At 42.0% G+C, this 21,454-nt stretch overlaps 2 protein-coding genes across 4 annotated transcripts; one reads left to right on the top strand and one right to left on the bottom strand.

The window, feature by feature from the left end:
- Positions 1-5,928: 5,928 nt before the first annotated feature.
- On the bottom strand, positions 5,929-17,045 carry LOC311098952 (guanylate kinase-like). 2 transcript variants are annotated; one of them, XM_084139514.1, is made up of 7 exons: positions 16,903-16,943; positions 9,977-10,090; positions 9,835-9,876; positions 9,444-9,679; positions 9,147-9,231; positions 7,383-7,468; positions 5,929-7,207 (listed from the first exon to the last, which is right to left on the bottom strand). In XM_084139514.1, the coding sequence occupies exons 2-7, from the start codon at positions 10,086-10,088 to the stop codon at positions 7,169-7,171; spliced, it is 600 nt and encodes a 199-aa protein (XP_083995640.1). In that variant the 5' UTR covers positions 10,089-10,090; positions 16,903-16,943; the 3' UTR covers positions 5,929-7,168. The 2 variants fall into 2 exon arrangements, with proteins under 2 accessions (XP_083995640.1, XP_083995639.1); XM_084139513.1 differs by lacking the exon at positions 16,903-16,943 and adding an exon at positions 16,963-17,045 and having other exon boundaries at positions 7,085-7,207.
- On the top strand, positions 15,809-20,930 carry cUnh1orf35 (chromosome Un C1orf35 homolog). 2 transcript variants are annotated; one of them, XM_084139511.1, is made up of 8 exons: positions 15,809-16,677; positions 17,560-17,713; positions 17,801-17,846; positions 18,167-18,249; positions 18,760-18,832; positions 18,985-19,073; positions 19,197-19,310; positions 19,972-20,930. In XM_084139511.1, exons 1-8 carry the CDS (start codon positions 16,581-16,583, stop codon positions 20,225-20,227), a joined length of 912 nt encoding a protein of 303 aa, XP_083995637.1. In that variant the 5' UTR covers positions 15,809-16,580; the 3' UTR covers positions 20,228-20,930. The 2 variants fall into 2 exon arrangements, with proteins under 2 accessions (XP_083995637.1, XP_083995638.1); XM_084139512.1 differs by having other exon boundaries at positions 16,674-16,805.
- Positions 20,931-21,454: the final 524 nt, after the last annotated feature.

Below are 21,454 nucleotides of genomic sequence, written 5' to 3'. Positions count from 1 at the left end.
GCTGAGCTAGAGCGGTGTTTGTGAGACAAGGGCGGATCCCGAAGAGGCCCGGGGCTGGGTCTTCTTACAAAAACGTCTGTAGAGTCCGAATGGTTTGAGCTACAAACTATTCAAAGATATTTATGAAAAGGTGAGACTCTCACAAACACGTACGTGTAACTATGACGCTCAAAAGCTACACAAAAGTCGTTAGAAGGTAAGGGATTCTTCTACATAGAAGATCATAGGAAATCCCAGGACATAGTGTCTATAATAAGCTCACATAGTGGCTGTCACAAATTACAAACAGTTGTCACTGACTAGTTGGATATTAATTTCCCAGTGAGCAAACAATTTATGTACTTCATATAAATTCATTTTATCAGGTGTTTGCTTTGGCAGATTTTTTTGGTATTGACATTTGTCAATAAAACTCATGAATGCAACTGTTTATGTCAAATAGTTATGTGTTCTACTTGTAGCCCTGGTTGTCCTGAAAAGAAAATGGTGAAACACTCCATTGTGAGGCTAAATATAAGGGCTGCACATGCAGATAAATGAAAGTCAGATTTTTGCCGGGGTCTCTGGACTGATAGTGTTTTTAATATTAATCTTGTGTCACATTTGGTTCAGGTGAGAGCACAGTTACATAGTTAGTAGTGAGCCATTGTACACTGGATTTATTAACTTTGTTGCAATAATATTTTGTTTTAAAAAGTGAATTACTGCTTTCCAAGGTAAGAGTGATGTTTTGTTTTTGTTTTATGTTATTTTAAACGTCTTGTAAAAGCATTGAATGTTTAATTTTGTGTAAGAAATTCAACATAAAGCACATATAGGTTTTGACTGCCTGCACATGTTTAGTTAAGAGAATGAATAGTTAATGGATTTTTTGGGGGTACTCCCAAGTGTTGAATATACCTAAATAAATTAATTGCAACTGATGAACTGATCAGCCTGTTGTTTTATTCACTCTTGGTGAATGTGTGGGTTGGTTGGTAATGCAATCACCGAATGTAAATGGTTGTGCTTTGTCTTCCTCTAGTCTATATCCTCTTCAATTACATGTAATCTTTCACATATAAAAGTGTAGGCCTAAGAAATACTAGTCACAATTGGGAGTCAACAATGGTAGCTCTAACCATTGACTATATACACTGCTCAAAAAGATAAAGGGAACACTTAAACAACACAATGTAACTCCAAGTCAATCACACTTCTGTGAAATCAAACTGTCCACTTAGGAAGCAACACTGATTGACAATACATTTCACATGCTGTTGTGCAAATGGAATAGACAACAGCTGGAAATTATAGGCAATTAGCAAGACACCCCCAATAAAGGACTGGTTTTGCAGGTGGTGACCACAGACCACTTCTCAGTTCCTATGCTTCCTGGCTGATGTTTTGGTCACTTTTGAATGCTGGCGGTGCTTTCACTCTAGTGGTAGCATGAGACGGAGTCTACAACCCACACAAGTGGCTCAGGTAGTGCAGCTCATCCAGGATGGCACATCAATGCGAGCTGTGGCAAGAAGGTTTGCTGTGTCTGTCAGCGTAGTGTCCAGAGCATGGAGGCGCTACCAGGAGACAGGCCAGTACATCAGGAGACGTGGAGGAGGCCGTAGGAGGGCAACAACCCAGCAGCAGGACTGCTACCTCCGCCTTTGTGCAAGGAGGAGCAGGAGGAGCACTGCCAGAGCCCTGCAAAATGACCTCCAGCAGGCCACAAATGTGCATGTGTCTGCTCAAACGGTCAGAAACAGACTCCATGAGGGTGGTATGAGGGCCCGACGTCCACAGTGGGGGTTGTGCTTACAGCCCAACACCGTGCAGGACGTTTGGCATTTGCCAGAGAACACCAAGATTGGCAAATTCGCCACTGGCGCCCTGTGCTCTTCACAGATGAAAGCAGGTTCACACTGAGCACATGTGACAGACGTGACAGAGTCTGGAGACGCCGTGGAGAACGTTCTGCTGCCTGCAACATCCTCCAGCATGACCGGTTTGGCGGTGGGTCAGTCATGGTGTGGGGTGGCATTTCTTTGGGGGGACCGCACAGCCCTCCATGTGCTCGCCAGAGGTAGCCTGACTGCCATTAGGTACCGAGATGAGATCCTCAGACCCCTTGTGAGACCATATGCTGGTGCGGTTGGCCCTGGGTTCCTCCTAATGCAAGACAATGCTAGACCTCATGTGGCTGGAGTGTGTCAGCAGTTCCTGCAAGAGGAAGGCATTGATGCTATGGACTTGCCCGCCCGTTCCCCAGACCTGAATCCAATTGAGCACATCTGGGACATCATGTCTTGCTCCATCCACCAACGCCACGTTGCACCACAGACTGTCCAGGAGTTGGTGGACCGCCACCTCATCAGGAGCATGCCCAGGCGTTGTAGGGAGGTCATACAGGCACGTGGAGGCCACACACACTACTGAGCCTCATTTTGACTTGTTTTAAGGACATTACATCAAAGTTGGATCAGCCTGTAGTGTGGTTTTCCACTTTAATTTTGAGGGTGACTCCAAATCCAGACCTCCATGGGTTGATAAATTTGATTTCCATTGATAATTTTGTGTGATTTTGTTGTCAGCACATTCAACTATGTAAAGAAAAAAGGTTTTAATAAGATTATTTCATTCATTCAGACCTAGGTGTTATTTTAGTGTTTTTTTTTTGAGCAGTGTACATTTCAGGTCAGGTGCTTGGCCTTTAACCATTCTGCCATAATGGTCAGCAAATCAATGGCCGTTTTCAGTCAAGTTAACAGCATCACTTCGCTTATAAAATAAAAAAATATCCAGGCAAAATAGTTTCATTATTTTACTTTACTACACTTGTAAAATACATAAAATGTTACTAGACATACATATTATAAAACAAGGACTTGTTGGTGAAGGCTGGGTAAATTGTCAATATTTGGCCAAAGATGACACATTCAAAGCAGGGGTATAACATTTGCACCATTAAATCATTAAAAAGCTGTTTAGAATGAAAAAGTAAAATAAATATGTTTCAATAAGTAATTTGTGCGAAGGAATGTATTGTTCAAAGGGAGATCAAATACAGAGGACAAGCTATGGAGTTTAAGAGTCATGGGCCACAGTATGTAATATTAGTTACCAATGCACTGCATATGGGTTGTGAATGGAAAACATGTCAAACTTTAAATACATAAAAAGTGTAGCCTTTTTAGAAGGCTGCCTTGAACAAAGACAGGTTTTGTGGAATTCAATGTACCCGTTTCAAGTAAAGCGGGTGCTCTGTGTGCTTGGTTCTAAGCTTTTCTATATTATCCTTTGAGGACAGAGGCAATATATGCTCCATTTATTTAATATTTATTCTCTTTTATTCTCATTCAAACATTTTCTGTCCAAAAAAAGGCCAACTGAATATCCTTATAATACAGGTGAGATTGTAAAATAATGATAAAAAAACAAAATATATAATACAAAAGTTTTACACCTGTACAATACAACTGTGAAGACCAAAAAACATATTAGGGGTTAGACTGCGTCACCTTGAGTTGTGGTCTCAGGAAGTGTAGCTTTGTTATACTGAGGTTAACATGATTGTAAATCCTAAATGGCAATCCTTTGTTTTATTAGTGAATGAATATTGTACTTTATCATACTTTTATCAGTATGGTAAAACAGGGAAACTTCAAACAGATCTTTTCACACACAAAATGACTAGGATTATTAGCAAACAGCAGCTAGGCTACAGTAAGTTCCTGAGATCAGCTGTAACATGGATGGATGGTGCTTCCCTGTGTGACTAAGTTAGAGCCAGAGTTAGCCTGTGCTTAGCTAGTGCCCAAGCCCCTGGCATTGTGATTGGTTGTTAGCTGCCCTCTGTTGAAGCACTACTATGAGTCAAGAATCCCTCTTTCAAAAAGAATGAAAAGGCAATAACATAAAAAAATAGAACCATTGATTTTCTCCTCTTCACATTTCTGGCTATGGCTGTGGTACCGTGCTGTGGCTAATATGACAACCAATGCATCTCTGTACAACCACACTAACTGGTTTAAGGACAGTTCTGCTGGACAGAAACAGAACAGCAATGACATTTGCAAACATACCATACCAGTGTCTACTCTTGCTGAACAAATTGGTTTATCCACTAGTCAGTGTTGTGTTCGAGACCACCTAAAGCGAGACCGATTCAAGACCGGAACAAAGCGAGACCGAGTCAAGACCGGTAGGGGGACAAGGGGTTAGAGACAGTCAAGACCGAGACCAGAAAAATGCGAGTCCAATTCAAGACCATGATTGTAATTTTGTCAAATCACCACCATAATGTCCAGTATTTCTGTGTTCATATTTAAGAACAACATATGGATTCTTTAGACATTAAGAATAGTGAAAAAAATGCATGCTGAGGGAAAATAGAGCCACTCTACAAATAATTACTAACCCAAACACAGTGGGGAACAATGGGCCTTCTACGCCTTCAGAGAAGGGCTAAGGATTTATAAAATAATGATAATTATATTATTTTCAATGATGTTCTGATTTAATCTCTTCAGTTTTTGAAAAAGATATCCAACCAGGATTTTTCTTTGCTGGTCTCTGGGGAGATGCATCTAGCTAGCTAAATCAGCCATTGGCTAGGCCATCAGAAGCTAGATAAAGGCATCTGCCATTCAACTGTATTAGGGCAACATTTTGGAGTGACAGTGGAATCAACCAATCACATTTTGACTTAATGAGTGGGACCGTTTTTACAAAAACATACGGAAACTTCTGCCTTCTTGAAGGCCAACATGCCACTGCGCAATAGCGAGCAGTAGTATTCCCAATCTAGCTAGCTAGCTTTTGTTGTCGGCTAGTTTGCAGCGGCTGCAGCAGGTGTTATCAAAGAGGATGTTGTTGCCAATTTGTTAGCTTCTCCCTTTTCAAGAATAACTATAACGTTTCAAATTATTATCATCTGGTGAGTGGAACTGTGTTTTTTATTGCAGCGCGCTAGCTGTTAGCCATCTCTTTGAAAATAATGTGTATGTGAAACTATGTTGCATTTAAAGTGGAACTGTCAGCATTTTAGCAACATTAAATCTTATTAAAATGTGTTCATATACACCCCCAGAAAGAATGACACTTTTAAAAAAATCTGACATGCGGCCACTTCGATATGGTCATTTTCACGTTTTCATTAATTCTTAGAATGTTTGGGAATTACGTATACTAAGGCATTTGTGAAAACTCTATAGCAAAATAGAGTGGGAATGCGGCCTGTGTTTGGACAATTAACAGACACTGCAGTAAATAAAACCTAATACAAACATCTGTCTTGGTCAGGACCGGAGTCTACACAGACCGGTGCGCTATAGCCAATCAGAGCTACAGTAAGCCTTTATACAAACAATACATTTGCCACAGGGGCCTGCCATCATTCACTTTGAACTGGACTGTGTGTTTACAGGCAGTTGCAACAACGCAACTTTAGGTCATTAGAACGCATTCGCCAAAAGCCACAAAATGCACCTGAATGGATTTCTGCAAATATACAAACACCACGGGAGTCCTCTTACATTTGGGAACTTTACAGTCCTATTGCTCAAACAACCATGAAAAGGTAGGGTCTCGCTCCCTCAGTTATGCTCATCAACAACAAGATCAACAACTAATGCTAGCCAGAGCAAGATTAGCTAAAATCTAACAAAGGAACATTAGATAAACCCTCTCAAACTTTTTCAGCTAGTTGGCTGTCAAAATTGCACTGATAAACTATGGGGAATTGTAGCCCCTTGTCCTTCTGCAGCTTGCCTGCCAATGCATGCTTGTCCCAACCAAGCACCCAAGCTACCTGGCTAAAGTTGGCTAGCTAGCTACTTCCAGACACAAAAGAGAACACCTCACTCTGACCATTTTACTCGTCATAGCAGAGCTGGTTAGGCTGTTTACATGTTATCTAGAGCGTTCTTGACTAACTGTTACTTTTTTTTTGCCTATGTTTACTGACACCGGTCATATTCAGCAAGTGTTGCACTTCGTAAATTCAGCTGTTGTTCTGCGCTCTGGCACACTCAGACCAGAGTGCTCTGAAATCGGAGTAGATAGCCAGAGTGAATTTGCGAACGAAAGAGATATGCTAACTGTATAACAGTCGTTCAAGTTCTTGGTAGCTAACCAAATGACACCTGCATCTCTAGCTGTGTATAGCCACCGAAAAACGATGCGGGGGAAAAGTCAGTCACTCACCCACTCCTCCAATGGCATGACATCCTCCTAGCTAGCTAGTGTAGCTGTCTAGCTAACGTTAGGCGCCGTGTTTTTTTTAGCTTGCTACATATTGTGTTTTACAAAAAAGTGCACTCTCCTACATGAGTGCGCTGGTATTATGGTTGCTGTCCTTTCAGAATCACGGACCTGTCACACACTGAAGGCTATAGGTTCGCCACCGAGCAAACATGTCGATAACAGATATAAAGGCTGTTAAGATATTCATGTTTCAAGAAAGGAGTGTATATATTTGGCCTGGCGAGGCGGTTTTATGGGCTGATTGAATGGAAGCTGATAATGAGTTTTTTACTCCGCTGGTCTCGAAGAAATTACGAGTCCTCACTGTCTGAGACTGAGTTAAGACCGAGTACAAATGTATCCGACACTGAGACAAGACCGAGACACTCAATATGTGGTCTCGAGTACTACAACACTGCCATTAGTGGGAATGAGTCTTGTTATTATGGCCTTCTGTTGTTGAAGAGCAGAGTGAATACAGTTAATGCTTTGAGGCTATAATACTGGTAAATGGACAGAAGAAAAAACATGGCGGCAGAAACTCCTGTATGCAGTAACCCCCGCCTTCATAATAAAATAAAACAAGAAAAAAATATTAGGGACCATCTCAGTCACAGGTTAACCATTAATGTAGTATTTTTCTTGTGGATAAGAAAACAAAAACTTTGTGCCAAATGAGTAAATACAGCAAAATAGTCCACTTCTACCTCTATTTACAGTATTTTATCATCTTAATACCTATCTATATCTTCCAAATATGTAAAAACATAAGCTAGATCTTCCTGCACACTCAAGAGGCTACCATATGTGGTTAGGGTCGAGAGAAGTTGTCTGGAGTTCCTTCCCACACCAGTATCTGACGGAATGTCCAGGATTGGAATAGAGGGGCTGCCATTTTGTAAGGAGTGGCCAGGATGGCTGGGATGGATGTCAGGCTTCTCGTCGCCTAAGAAGACAAGTTGGTTTTCTGGACTTTTTTGATTTCCTTAAGAAAGAAAGAAGGTTTGAGGATGACATTTTGGAGATTCTGAAATTCAACACTGACAAAGATCTATTAAGGATTTAGCAATACACATTATATGACTCATTGGTTTTCACCAAGCTAAATGGTGCATATGGTCCAGTCCATCATACCCAGCTCTATGTCGATACCAACTGACCTCAATAAGAGCGTCTTTCAACTTCCCATAGGCATCGTCAAGACTATCATTGACAATGACAACGTCAAATATTCCAGGATCCTTGCCTGAAAGATAGGGGAAACAGTTTTAGACAACTTTTCAACATTTCATTTACACTGCTCAAAAAAATAAAGGGAACACTTAAACAACACAATGTAACTCCAAGTCAATCACACTTCTGTGAAATCAAACTGTCCACTTAGGAAGCAACACTGATTGACAATAAATTTCACATGCTGTTGTGCAAATGGAATAGACAACAGGTGGAAATTATAGGCAATTAGCAAGACACCCCCAATAAAGGACTGGTTTTGCAGGTGGTGACCACAGGCCACTTCTCAGTTCCTATGCTTCCTGGCTGATGTTTTGGTCACTTTTGAATGCTGGCGGTGCTTTCACTCTAGTGGTAGCATGAGACGGAGTCTAACCCACACAAGTGGCTCAGGTAGTGCAGCTCATCCAGGATGGCACATCAATGCGAGCTGTAACAAGAAGGTTTGCTGTGTCTGTCAGCGTAGTGTCCAGAGCATGGAGACGCTACCAGGAGACAGGCCAGTACATCAGGAGACGTGGAGGAGGCCGTAGGAGGGCAACAACCCAGCAGCAGGACTGCTACCTCCGCCTTTGTGCAAGGAGGAGCAGGAGGAGCACTGCCAGAGCCCTGCAAAATGACCTCCAGCAGGCCACAAATGTGCATGTGTCTGCTCAAACGGTCAGAAACAGACTCCATGAGGGTGGTATGAGGGCCTGACGTCCACAGGTGGGGGTTGTGCTTACAGCCCAACACCGTGCAAGACGTTTGGCATTTGCCAGAGAACACCAAGATTGGCAAATTCGCCACAGGCACCCTGTGCTCTTCACAGATGAAAGCAGGTTCACACTGAGCACGTGACAGGCGTGACAGAGTCTGGAGACGCCGTGGAGAACGTTCTGCTGCCTGCAACATCCTCCAGCATGACCGGTTTGGCGGTGGGTCAGTCATGGTGTGGGGTGGCATTTCTTTGGGGGGCCGCACAGCCCTCCATGTGCTCGCCAGAGGTAGCCTGACTGCCATTAGGTACCGAGATGAGATCCTCAGACCCCTTGTGAGACCATATGCTGGTGCGGTTGGCCCTGGGTTCCTCCTAATGCAAGACAATGCTAGACCTCATGTGGCTGGAGTGTGTCAGCAGTTCCTGCAAGAGGAAGGCATTGATGCTATGGACTGGCCCGCCCGTTCCCCAGACCTGAATCCAATTGAGCACATCTGGGACATCATGTCTCGCTCCATCCACCAATGCCACGTTGCACCACAGACTGTCCAGGAGTTGGCGGATGCTTTAGTCCAGGTCTGGGAGGAGATCCCTCAGGAGACCATCCGTCACCTCATCAGGAGCATGCCCAGGCGTTGTAGGGAGGTCATACAGGCACGTGGAGGCCACACACACTACTGAGCCTCATTTAGACTTCTTTTAAGGACATTACATCAAAGTTGGTTCAGCCTGTAGTGTGGTTTTCCACTTTAATTTTGAGGGTGACTCCAAATCCAGACCTCCATGGGTTGATAAATTTGATTTCCATTGATAATTTTTGTGTGATTCTGTTGTCAGCACATTCAACTATGTAAAGAAAAAAGTATTTAATAAGATTATTTCATTCATTCAGATCTAGGATGTGTTATTTTAGTGTTCCCTTAATTTTTTTGAGCAGTGTATAAACATACAACTCTGTTTTAGCCCAAAGTCTCTCCAGAATCAGACTCACTTATCACCATGTCCACCTGAGCAGCATGCAAACGTTTCTGGAGGCTCTCCTCTGACTCAGTCTTTCTGTCTCTTAAACGTTTCTCCTAAAATTACAAATGACAGAAGAAGATTAATGAAGTCATGGGTGTTTAGCTTTGGATCACAATCCCAGACTGATAGAGGAGTTAATATAGGTTTATAACCATATTACACGTTTATAAACAATAACATTCAATATGGTATATCAAGTCTTTCAAAGTAAAACGTGACAAAAGTGGCCCTGGTAAACAGTTTTATAATGCTGCCTGTCTCTCACCAGGATGTTCATGGACGGAGGTTGGATGAAGACGTAGATGGGGTTGAGGTCTGTCGTCTTGACCGCCCTCACGCCCTGCATGTCGATGTCCAGGACGCAGATCAGGTTCTTGTCCTTGACGGCCTGCACGGAGGCCTTGCTCGTCCCGTACATGTTTCCTGAAAACACTGCGCTCTCAATGAACTCCCCTTTGTCGATGCTGGCCTGCATATACTCCCTTGTAACATAATGATAATCTGAAACACAACAAAACAGTTTCATGTTAAAAGGTTGGTTGTTGAAAACAATAGGACACAGGGGACAGCATAGGTGGTTAAAGCTAATTAAAGAGATGTAGCAGGAGGATTTGTAGCAAGATTGTCTATCTTGGGAGTTTAAAAACCCTACCTACCTTTACCATTCTCTTCACCAGGACGAGGGCTCCTTGTTGTATCTGAGGGATGAGAGCACACAATTGGATATCTTATTTCTGTAACTGACACCTCCCTGACATTATACACAGTTAACATGGGACTGGAGCAGAGGACACTTACGTGAGACGCTGAAGCCAAAGATGCCCTCGTACTCCTTGAGCAGCTTTTTGAGCAGCGTGCTCTTCCCAGCCCCCGACGGGCCACTCAGCACCACTGGCCTAGGTCCTGCCATAGCTGGGGGAGAGGAGGAGAGAAGAAGAGACAGAGGGTTAGAGGAGAAGAGAAGAAGAAAACACACACACAGTCTGGAATTCCTCACTGCACAGGGTGTGGTGGTTAACCAGATGGAAAGATCATTTTATACAAATGGTTGCAACTGGTGTCATGAGGAGAAACAGCTAGGCCTTTCTTTTACTCACATGAAACTGGTACAATCTCAAGTAGCCTATATTGAAATAGATCTGACAGTTAGTGTAGTATAGGCTGGTACTACCACACTGATCTTGTGAGCTTACATAAATGGTTCACCTGTAGTACAAGGGTAGGTGTAATATACCTGGTCTAAAGAATACACAATAGGTCTAAGGGATGAATATGAAATGGATATGACGAACCAAGTATTCCACAAAACATGGAACAAACAGATTAATTGCCTTTTGAAAAAAGAAATTCAGAAGGTGATTCTGTAGTAAACGTCCTATGCAATCAGAACATGTTCCAACAAGACTAGTAGGACCAACACAGCTAGAGTGGTTATTAAGTCCCATTAGGCCGTTACCACGGCACCACCATGGAACAATCTACTAATTGGAGAGCCTAAAATTACCCTGCTGCTTCTGATTGCAAGGCATAAGTGCTTTCAGTACACTGTCTGCAATGACTTCTTACCAGCAAATACATTTAAAAAGACTAAATCAGTATGATCCTAGGCTAAATGTTTACTTGTTTCTTATGATGTAGCCTAGGCTATTTTTGTACTGTGTTGTCCAATTCAGACATGCTCAGCAAATGTTATACTAATAGGTCTAGACCTAAACTGAAACTAGTACAATCTGAAAGAGGAACAGCCACATACCGTGGATTTATTTTATTTTAAATTTAGCTTGTGTACTACAAACCATCAGCCGAGTCAACACAGCCAGGTCAACTATAGAGATAATGACAGTGATAATAGTAATGATAAGACTATTTTGAAATTAGTTAAAACAAGTCAATAAAACAGCTTTACAATCATATTTCTTCTGCCCTAGCCTATAAACCTATCCTATTACATAATTATCTTTAGTTGTTAGCCATATAGGCTAGATCATATATATAGGCTAAAGTCCCTCTTCCTCCTTACCTTCAGTCACTTTCAGTAGATGTGTGAGTGAGGGAGAGCAGCAGGATGTGAGCGGACTGGATTGGCAAGTGAATGAGCAGCACTATTATATACTGGAGCCGGGTGTGTCAGTCTATGTGGTGTGTGTGGGAGCAGACTGAGCACTGTACAAACATAGGGAACTAAATCGCTGCTCCCTCCAATCACCTCTCAGTAAGTTACACGGTAGCCTAAACCCTGTCCAGCAGCTCGTGACATAGCCTAGATAATGCCTGCTTCTTTCAGTTGTCTCTAGGCTATGGAAATGATAAACTAATCATGCAAAACACAAAATACAGTCAGGTGAGAAATGATCTATCGTACAACAGTCTACTTCATTATTATTAAACACTGCAAACACATCTAGACCTAAAAAGCCTTTTTCATAAATGACAAATGCCTCTTCATTCCACAAAATAGCATTGCACCTTCAACGACCATGTCATTTATACATTGCTAGGCTATACTGTTTTAAGCTACTTACTGAAAAGTCATGTATCAGTGGGTTTGGGTAGATGTCCAAAAATAAGACACTCCATGCGGATGATGTGACATACTTTACTTAAGTGCTGCCTCCTCCGTATAAATCTATAGATGCTAATTTAAAGGAACTAGAGTTGTCTGCAGAAAAAGGAGTTTGTTATAGTAGCCATGTAGCCTATGATTCCATATGAGCTAATTTCCATTCATTTTTTTATTATCTCGTGTAATAGGCTAATCAGACCTGAGCTCATCCCCTGCAAAAAAGATTTGCTACATGCACTGAGGTTTTTCCTGACAGCTGCTGGTGACAGAGGCATTCATTCTCCACCGCCTCTTGAATGTTTAAACCACAAACCAATTCACAGCTCCTTTCCATGTCAGAATCAGTCATGGAGTTGACGCTGGGATGCAGAGGGTCAGACTGTTGTCACAAAAACATGTGAACAGAAAATAGACTATAAGAGTGGTTTAGGCTATATCCAGTCAAATTTCCATTGCCTAATAAGTAACCGCATCTAGCTATGTTTAGATCTAACTTTCTCTTCCTTGCAGTCAGAATACCAGCCAGAAATTTTATAATTCAAGAGAAGGTGACAAGTTAGCCTGTACAGCAAATATTCAAAAAAAATGGGGTCTACAATGACACCATACACAGGCCAAGCCTATAAGATGTCCCTAACATATAAAGGCACCACTTTTCAAACATGACAGAAAAATTGGCTATAGGCTACGTCTACACAGGCAGCCCAATTCTGATATTGTTTCCACTAATTGGTATTTTGCCCAATCACATCAGATCTTTTCACATCAGATATTTTTCAGATCTGATTGGTCAAAAGACAAATGAGTGAAAGAAATATCAGAATTGGGCTGCCTGTGTAAACACAGCCTATGTGTTACAGAAAACGAGGAGCATGTGAGCCGACTGCAGGCACGGTATAAAGCTAATTGAATTGGTTACAGGAAACGTTGCTCTGCATGCCATTACAGATTTGGCATTAGGTTTACTTTAGGTTAACCCTTATATATGCTTTCCACTGTTCCACAGCATGTGATCGATCTTTGCCAGACAGTGACCAACCTTTCATCATGTGAATTCAGTTGGCTCCTAATTTCATTAGGCTGCTACTGATTAGTGGGTTTTCTAATCCGCTGCAGCCTGCGATAACAAAGTGCTAAGTCAGGTAAGATACACTACATGACCAAAAGTATGTGGACATCTGCTTGTCAAACATCTCATTTCAAAATCATGGCATTATTGAGTTGGTCCCCCCTTTGCTGCTATAACGGCCTCCACTCTTCTGGGAAGGCTATCCACTAGATGTTGGAACATTGCTGCGTGGACTTGCTTCTATTCAACCACAAGAGCATTAGTGAGGTTGGGCACTGATGTTGGGCGATTAGGCCTGGCTCGTAGTCGGCGTTCCAATTCATCCCAAAAGGTGTTCGATGGGGTTGAGGTCAGGGCTCTGTGTAGGCCAGTCAAGTTCTTCCACACCAATCTCGACAAACCATTTCTGTATGGACCTTGCTTTGTGCACGGGGGCATTGTCATGCTAAAACAGTAAAGGGACTTCCCCAAACTGTTGCCACAAAGTTGGAAGCACAGAATCGTCTAGAATGTCATTGTATGCTGAGTTGGCACTATGCATTCGGGCAGGTAGCGTTCTCCTGGCATCCGCCAAACCCAGATTCTTCCCAGACTGCCAGACGGTGAAGCTTGATTCATCACTCCAGAGAACGCGTTTTCACTGCTCCAGAGTCCAATGGCGGTGAGCTTTACACCACTACAGCCGACGCTTGGCATTGCGCACAGTGATCTTAGGCTTCTGTGTGGCTGCTTAGCCATGGAAACCCATTTCATGAAGCTCCCGACGAAAGGTTTTTGTGCTGACGTTGCTTCCAGAGGCAGTTTGGAACTCAGTAGTCAGTGTTGCAACCGAGGACAGACGATTTTTACGCGCTACAGCACTCGGCGGTCCCGTTCTGTGAGCTTGTGTGGCCTACCACTTCGCAGCTAAGCAATTGTTGCTCCTAGACGTTTCCACTTCACAATAACAGCACTTACAGTTGACGGGGGCAGCTCTAGCAGGGCATACATTTTACAAACTGACTTGTTGGAAAGGTGGCATCCTATGACAGTGCCACATTGAAAGTCACTGAGCTCTTCAGTAAGGCAATTCTACTGCCAATGTTTGTCTATGGAGATTGCATGGCTTTGTGCTCGATTTTATACACCAATCAGCAACAGGTGTGGCTGAAATAGCCAAATCCACAAATGTAAAGGGGTGTCCACATACTTTTGTATATATAGTGTATGTATAGCCTACACACGTGGAACCTAAGGGAGGATATGTTTAACTTTAATCTAAACCAGGGATGGGCAATTGGCGGCCCACGGGCCCCCTTTTGTAGGCCCGCAGATCAATTTCCAAAGACAAAAAGCAAAAAATTTATGTTGAGAGTTAGAAAAGTAGAATACACAAGGTACAATTTCGAAATGTGGTATTTCAGCAGTTTTTCTTTTGATATATCGTTCACTGACAGTCACTCAATTAGCCCATGTCAAAAACTAACATTTTTAGATTGGTAAATTAGCCTTGCGGACAGTTTACGGCCCCAAAAATGCTAGGGACACCTCTGAATGCATGTGTGGGTATGGATGTGGGTACACATACAATCAAGCCACTACGGCCCCCCATGATGAGTTCAGATTTTTGGTGGCCCCCACCCCCATCAAAGTTGCCTATCCCCGATTCTAAACCATATTGCATGAGAAGGTTCTTACCTAAAAAGGTCTTCCATCCCTATTCTATGCGGTTAAAATGAGGCCAAAAAAATGTCCCCCATTCAACAGTAAGTAGACAAAAGCTGCCAAAACAGGTCCAATCTGTACTAAAAATCAGTTTTCCTTTTCTCCCCATATTGTCCCCTATAATAAACTCATAGCTTTCTAGAAACATCCAAGTTGATAAGATTTCAAGCCATAATAGAGCAATGTACCACTTATGTTATAGCCTAAATCTAGCAGGTTAGCTGTGTGGGAGGGGATAGATGATGATGATTATGTAAACAAGACATTTCAACTTCAACATAAATGGACAGAGAATTAGACAGCTGGGTCATTCCTACTATGCGGTGCCTATTGGAGCTCATCATTTTTGGGGAAAAGCATATATTTTTTGTTGTTTTATTCTATCAGAAAAAGGACATGTTTGACTTACAGAATAACATGTTGGTCAAGCTCAGGCACTTTAAAAAATGTTGGGGTGTATTTTCCAACCTGTTAGGTGCATAATCCTAACAGGGTGGAAATTTGGAGCCTAAATTAGCCATAGCTCTGTGAGTGAGCAAGATTGAGCTAGCATAATGGTGAACATTTTTAAAGGATTTTAACTTCTCTATCAAACATCATTGGTTTATTTTCTCTATAATTTAGCCTAACAGTGTGGAAATGTATGACTGGGACATACAGACTAACATGAAACAGGGAAAAATAGATAAAACAGTGTTTATATTTATTTAGCTTTGCACCATTGTTTTCCCACCAAAGAAGTTATGACAGTTCCTGAATGTGGTGTCATTGTAGGAAGGGGTTGTTTTCTTAAATAGAGAATTACAACAAATTAACAGGGTGGAAAGTGATATCAGAAAATCTTAAATACAATTATAATAAATACAACAATTATGAAAAAAACGCTATTGATGAAAGACAATTTAACTAGGACTATAAAAGAATTAATAATAATAATATTATTATTATGATTATTATTATAAAATAATTAAGAAAGATTGAATATTTTATGGCTTATTTTTCTCGTGGAATTTGATGAATAACACCCGGGGTCATGGCAAAACGCCTACATCCACTGAAGAAGAAAAAAGTGTTAAAAATTCATAACATTTCCTCTCAAGATCCATATTTTTGTGTTTTTAAGGTGAAGGACACCTGACCTTATATTTAAAGCCTTTTGGTATCCACATTTTACAGTAAATAAGTGATATTTCCTGGGTACAGAATAATGCCTTGAACACGGATTGACCAATGCTTATGACCTGTGTGACAGACTGGTTCGCTTCAGGTGATGATAAAGAAAAACAGCAGGGCTATTGAGAAATATTTAATAGACTAGCGGTCAAAATAATATATGATCATCCTACCTGAGAAGAGCCTGGATAAATACCTCGTATACATCTACAATGACTGCGGTTGAAGATCTCAATAATGTCTCCAAGGCGTCTTTTCCGTACTTAGTATACCTTAGTGGTCTTCTCCCTTTTCTGTCTACATTCCGCGTGAGAGCCATTACATAGATTTGTTTCGACGTCATCATCACGATCCAAATAAACGAGAGTACATCGTTCATATAACAGTGTGTATACCTCAGTGGAGTACATTCAAAGTGAAAAGGCGGTGGTATTTCCGCGCGCGATACACAGACCGTTTGAAAATCTACAACCAAACCAATGCAAAAAGCAGATATATAATATAATTACAGTCGAATTGCTTCATGAGTATTTTACAGTGGTTGTAGATTCAGCATTACGAACTGTGCGTAATGAACGCCCCCAACTAAAGAGCTATTTGCTTGCAGATGATCAGCGCACAAACGCGCGAGACAGAACGGTTAGCAACGGTGTGGTTTTCGTTCTGAGTTTTTCAACGTTTTAATCAAGCTAACTTCGTTTATTCAAAACACGGAAAAGGTTACTCTCCATGCTTCGAACCATCGCTTGTTATATCATCTAAGTGCTAGCTATCTCTTCGTAAACGGACGTGGGAGAGAAAAACCAGAAGGAAACTCCCCGGATGGACATCATTAGTCGAGAGGGCCTAACGTGTAAACAACGCTTTCATCGTCTTTATCCAACGCTAAAATAATGTTTGGTGCCTCGAGATCTGGGGGTGTAAGGGGAGGGCAAGACCAATTCAACTGGGATGACGTGAAAGGCGATAAACACAGGGAAAACTACCTCGGTAAGTGGAGTAAAATGGGCATCCATCCATGACCTTTGTCTGTCTACTGTAGTAGCTAACGATTCGCTTCTTTGCGAATACATAGCAGGGCGACTAGCCAACTGATAATTCGGTCCAACGTTTTTCTAGTAAGTAATTAGCTAGCTACTTTCTAGATGAAACTAGATACAGTAGGTAGCTACTTAGCAAGTTATAAGAATCGACAATGAAGCTAGCTAACGTTACCGTAAGATCGCAATACGTTGTTAGCCTGGAAACATTTCTTCACGAGTGCCACGTTCTTACCTTTTCCCTTAGTGTAGTCAGTCCCTCATTAACGTTGCATTGCTTGTCAACAACTCAGATTTTCTGCCTTGAATGTACTTTGTACCTTGAATGTTTTTTTTTTACCTAGCTAGCTATGTTGGAATGGTGAATTTGAGATTAAGATAAAACCAAGTGCACACAATTGACTATGCTAACCAAGGAGAGCGGCCACGCACACTCGATTGCAGCTGGTCAGGGAATGCAATTATGCTACGTAGCTAGTCTGCGTACAGATATGGCTTGCTATATGATATACATGAAGGAGCCATTATAGTTGAATTGACTAATTTAAAATATTGTACAATTTGAGATTTTATCAACATTTTATCCAAATTAATACACTGGTCACGAACGATAACTATCAATGATTTTACACTGTGCAGCCAGCAGGAGAGGGGTGTATTCAACACTGCAACGTTTGCATCGTTGCAAACTCTTTGATTTTAGATATCAACCTGGAGAAGAATAGTTATGGCAATCACTTCTTTATGTAACTTTATTACTTAGCCATGTCTCTGATTTGGGCATGCATGCATTTGGAGTATATTTACATCCCTGCTATTGTTTCATCCCCAGGGAACTCTCTTATGGCACCAGTGGGGCGGTGGCAGAAAGGCAAAGATCTGACTTGGTATGCCAAAGACAAAAAAGGCGGTGTTAAACCTATGTCAAGAGAAGAGGAGCTTGCTGCTGTGAAGGCAGCAGAGCAAGAGGCACTCCTGGCTGCCCTGTAAGTGGAACATCACACAGGAACAACTACCTTACAGAAATATTAGTGTAAAATGTCAAACTAAAATGTCTTATTCTTTATTTTCAGAGGCCACAAGAATATAAAGAGACAACCAACTGGCCTGACCAAAGAGGTGCTTTTTTGCCTTCATAGTGTTTTTGAGACACATTTATATTATGTGCTTTTTGTTTACACAAGTCTTAGTATTGTTTGGATTATAATCATGTCTTAATTTTATAGTATCGCAACTGCATTAGACCAGGGAAGATAACATTTAATTTAGTTTCAATATCATTTATTTAGATTTTTTTAGCAGTTGTTACAAAGTGATTTACCGTAACTAGCCTAGATCCCAAAAAGCAAGGAGAAGCCATTTCTAATTATATTTGATCATACATCTTAAGGATGAATACAGGATTGCTTTTGTAATGCTGATTCCAATGTGCCCAACAGGACCTTGCAGATGTGTGCAGGAGGGAGGATACGGAAGCTGAGGACAGAGATGTGGACCGAGTCTCTGGCCTTGGAAGCTCCGGGTAACTGACTCTGAACTGTTTGCAAAAGTGGTTGTTGCTCAAATTCTGTTTTAAAGCTGGGTTGATACTGTAGGAGACTTCTCATCAAGAAGGGATGAAAGGTTTTTGAGTTGTTTGTGTATCCTCATTTTAATTTTTTGTCATTTAGTAGACACTCATCCAGAGAAACTTACAGGAGCAATTAGGGTTAAGTGCCTTGCTCAAGGGTACATCGGCATATTTTTCACCTAGTTTGCTTGTGGATTCGAACCCACAATCTTTTGATTACTGGCCCAACTTTCTAACCATTAGGCTACCTGCCGCCCTCTGGAAACCTCAGTTTAGAGATTTTTTCCCATGCCTTCTAAGCATTCTCTCAGGTCTCTCTTCACTCTTGTTTAGACTTTTGTAGCAGCGTAGATGAGTCCATGGCAGAGTATCCCCTTGAAATTCAAGTGGAAAAAACAGTGCTTCCCATAATGGATCGGAGTGTAGTAGTTGAGTAACTATGAGTATGTTTTCTGTTACCAGTGCAACGTCACGGAAAATGGTGTTCTCCCAACAGGAGAAGGAAGCTGCCAAAATCGGCTTGTCAGTCTTTACAGTAAGTTTATTTTCATGCTCTCTGGGTGTTAATCCATTTGTATTAGCTACATATTTTTAAAACATGATTGATACCACTTGGGAATTGATTCTGTAATAGTCATGTTAGATGTTACATGATTATGGTCATAATGGAGAGCATTGTTTTCACAGCACCATAAAACAGAAGGGAAGTCTGGAAACCAGGAAGCCTCTGCCAGAAAAACATCTGAGAACACAGAGAAACAGGATGTGGATCAAAGGTAATGTGTTATTCATCACATATTGTGTTGACAAACGATTCTCTGAGGTAAATTTCTTCCGATTACTGGCAAAAATATATATATATACTCAAAAGACTTGTCCGTTATACTTTCTCGTCATAGACATGAGAGCAGCAAAAAGAAGAAGGAAAAGAAGAGCAAAAAAGAGAAGAAAAAGAAGAAGAAAAGGCAGAGAAGAGACTCTTCCTCCTCCTCCGATTCGGACGATGACAAAAGGTTAACGTGTTGTTTGTCCCCGTTAGATCTGCAGGTCACTTGTATGTCATGTTATCTTTGCCTTTCCTTTTTTAAACTGATAAAATCACAAGAAAACCGAACACCAATGTCCCAATAACGTTACAAGGCTTATTGGCTTTAGCACTAGAGGGTGCTAAATCACTGTTGAAGAGCTGGTTTTTGGTTCCATCTCAAAAGCTGAGTTTTTGCCAAACTGCTAATGTTCCGTCAACCATTAGACTTTGTATGCTTGGTCGAAATATTGAACAGGTTGTACCCTTACTAGGGATGTGTCAGTTAATGTGTCCAGCTGCCTTATTCTGTGGTAATACAGGACTGATTAAAAAAGGAGGCTTGGGATGTTTAGCAACAGGAAGAGTCTTATAAATGTAAAACAAGGTGTAGGGTTGATTTTGAACTGAGTGAATGCATCATCCAGGCCATGTCATGCTTATCTTGTTTGGGGGCGGGCCTTATTTATTATTCTCCTATGGAACCCAGATAGTTATCATCCTTTATAGATGAGGCAATGGTTTGTATCATAACATTCAGTGTATCCCTGATTTATCTTCCTCAGCCAGCTGTCACATCAGCTTACTTCGACCCCCGCCTATTAGTCCCAATCATTGATTGTTTGTGTGTGTGTTTCTTTACTCCTCAGGCGCAGAAAGGACCACCATCATCATAATCCATCATGCCTCAGTCAGACTGGAGCCAGACACCATGACAGCCATTCAAGGGGGGGACCAAAGGGTGAGCGCCACCCCCCATCCTCCCAACGACGCCAGCAGAGGCATGACACACACTCCTCCGACAGGGGGTCCCCTGTCCCCCGTCACCGTGCCAGCTACAAGGCAGCCCATGCTGCTCCGACACAAAGCCACAGGCGGCGCCATGACACAGACTCTGACGACTAATGTCCCCCCCCCCACTCAATCAGAGACACGCCGAGGGAGAGGAGCGCTCTAGTCCACAGCAGAGCAGCTTGACTGGTCTATGGACTGTCCTCATGTACCTCTGGACTGGACTCAAGGGCTGTGGTTGAGAACAGTAGGTCAATCTGTAGGCTACTCCTTAAACCACCAGCAGGCTTGTGGCCTTGTTTGAACTGACCAGTTTTTTATTTGTGTTGAATTTTGAATTGTTAAATTTGCTTCTATTGGTATTTTATTTTTCTGAACCAGCACAAATGTATTTTATGATCTAAGTCTAGCTACCAAAATTGAAGGACACTTCATGCAATTGAATCAGGGACTACCGAAAGCAAGTTAAGTGCATGTGTTCTTGGTGCTGAAAATAAGTTAGTCAATACAAACTATTGGTGTCCAAGACATTAATTCCGGTGTCACACTTGCCCATACCACCAGTAAAAAAATAAAAAATAAATGTGCGCCAACACCTAAATGTTATTGAGTCTTCTCCTCTTTGGTTTGTCAGTCTCGAGTGGTGCAGTGGTCTAAGGCACTGCATCTCAGTGCTAGAGGTGTCACTACAGACAATGCTTAGATTCCAGGGAGTCCCATAGGGTGGCTCACAATTGGCCCGGTGTAGGCCGTCATTGTAAATAAGAATTTGTTCTTAACTGACTTGCCTGGTTAAATAAAAAATCTGTTAAATCCACACGCCGATGCTCCCTGAGGCTTGTGGTCTATAACACTTCTCTCCATCCCACTGTGCCTCTCACAGTATTCAGCAGCTTTGCTCCTTTTCTTTCCTCCATCAAGCCAGATCTCCTTTTCTGTTCTAGGTTCAGTTCCCTGGCTGTGGTAAGATACCATTGGAATGCACTCCAGTGGTCATAATGGAGTTTAGCATTGCATTTGCCTTGAATCAGTTCTGAAAGGGGACATTCTGCTGCCTGGCACCTAGTGGTCCACTAAAAAGAGCAAGGCATTCACAAAGGAGAGTGCAAAAAAAAAAACAGGCTGGTCCTTTATATGGCAGAGCACCACACAAACCAGGCTGATGGACAAAGCCACACTGTAAGGGACGTGAGACTCCTGCCCCCTCCTTCCACAATCACCATACTCTGCTGCCATGTTTTATAGGCTTTGCTGCGTTAACCATGGCAGCCTAATCAACCTGAAATAACGTCCTAGATTGCTCCCCAATTATTGCCACCCCCCATCTCTGGCGCCTGGTGC

Source organism: Coregonus lavaretus, assembly GCF_964263955.1.
Source record: "Coregonus lavaretus genome assembly, chromosome: 23".
NCBI classification, from domain to species: Eukaryota; Metazoa; Chordata; class Actinopteri; order Salmoniformes; family Salmonidae; genus Coregonus; species Coregonus lavaretus.
Note: the sequence above shows the minus strand (reverse complement) of the source record. Positions and strands in the feature narration are given on the sequence as shown.

Bases quoted from the DNA above. Each gene is read 5' to 3' on its own strand.
- LOC311098952 (XM_084139513.1), bottom strand. From the start codon at position 10,088: ATGGCAGGACCTAGGCCAGTGGTGCTGAGTGGCCCGTCGGGGGCTGGG. The intron at 7,469-9,146 runs GTGAGTCTGATT...CCTATCTTTCAG, and splicing joins TCAGGTGGACATGGTGATAA to GCAAGGATCCTGGAATATTT. The intron at 7,208-7,382 runs GTCAGTTGGTAT...TTCTTTCTTAAG, and splicing joins TGAAAGACGCTCTTATTGAG to GAAATCAAAAAAGTCCAGAA.
- cUnh1orf35 (XM_084139511.1), top strand. From the start codon at position 16,581: ATGTTTGGTGCCTCGAGATCTGGGGGTGTAAGGGGAGGGCAAGACCAA. The intron at 18,250-18,759 runs GTAACTGACTCT...TTCTGTTACCAG, and splicing joins TCTGGCCTTGGAAGCTCCGG to TGCAACGTCACGGAAAATGG. The intron at 18,833-18,984 runs GTAAGTTTATTT...TTGTTTTCACAG, and splicing joins TCGGCTTGTCAGTCTTTACA to CACCATAAAACAGAAGGGAA.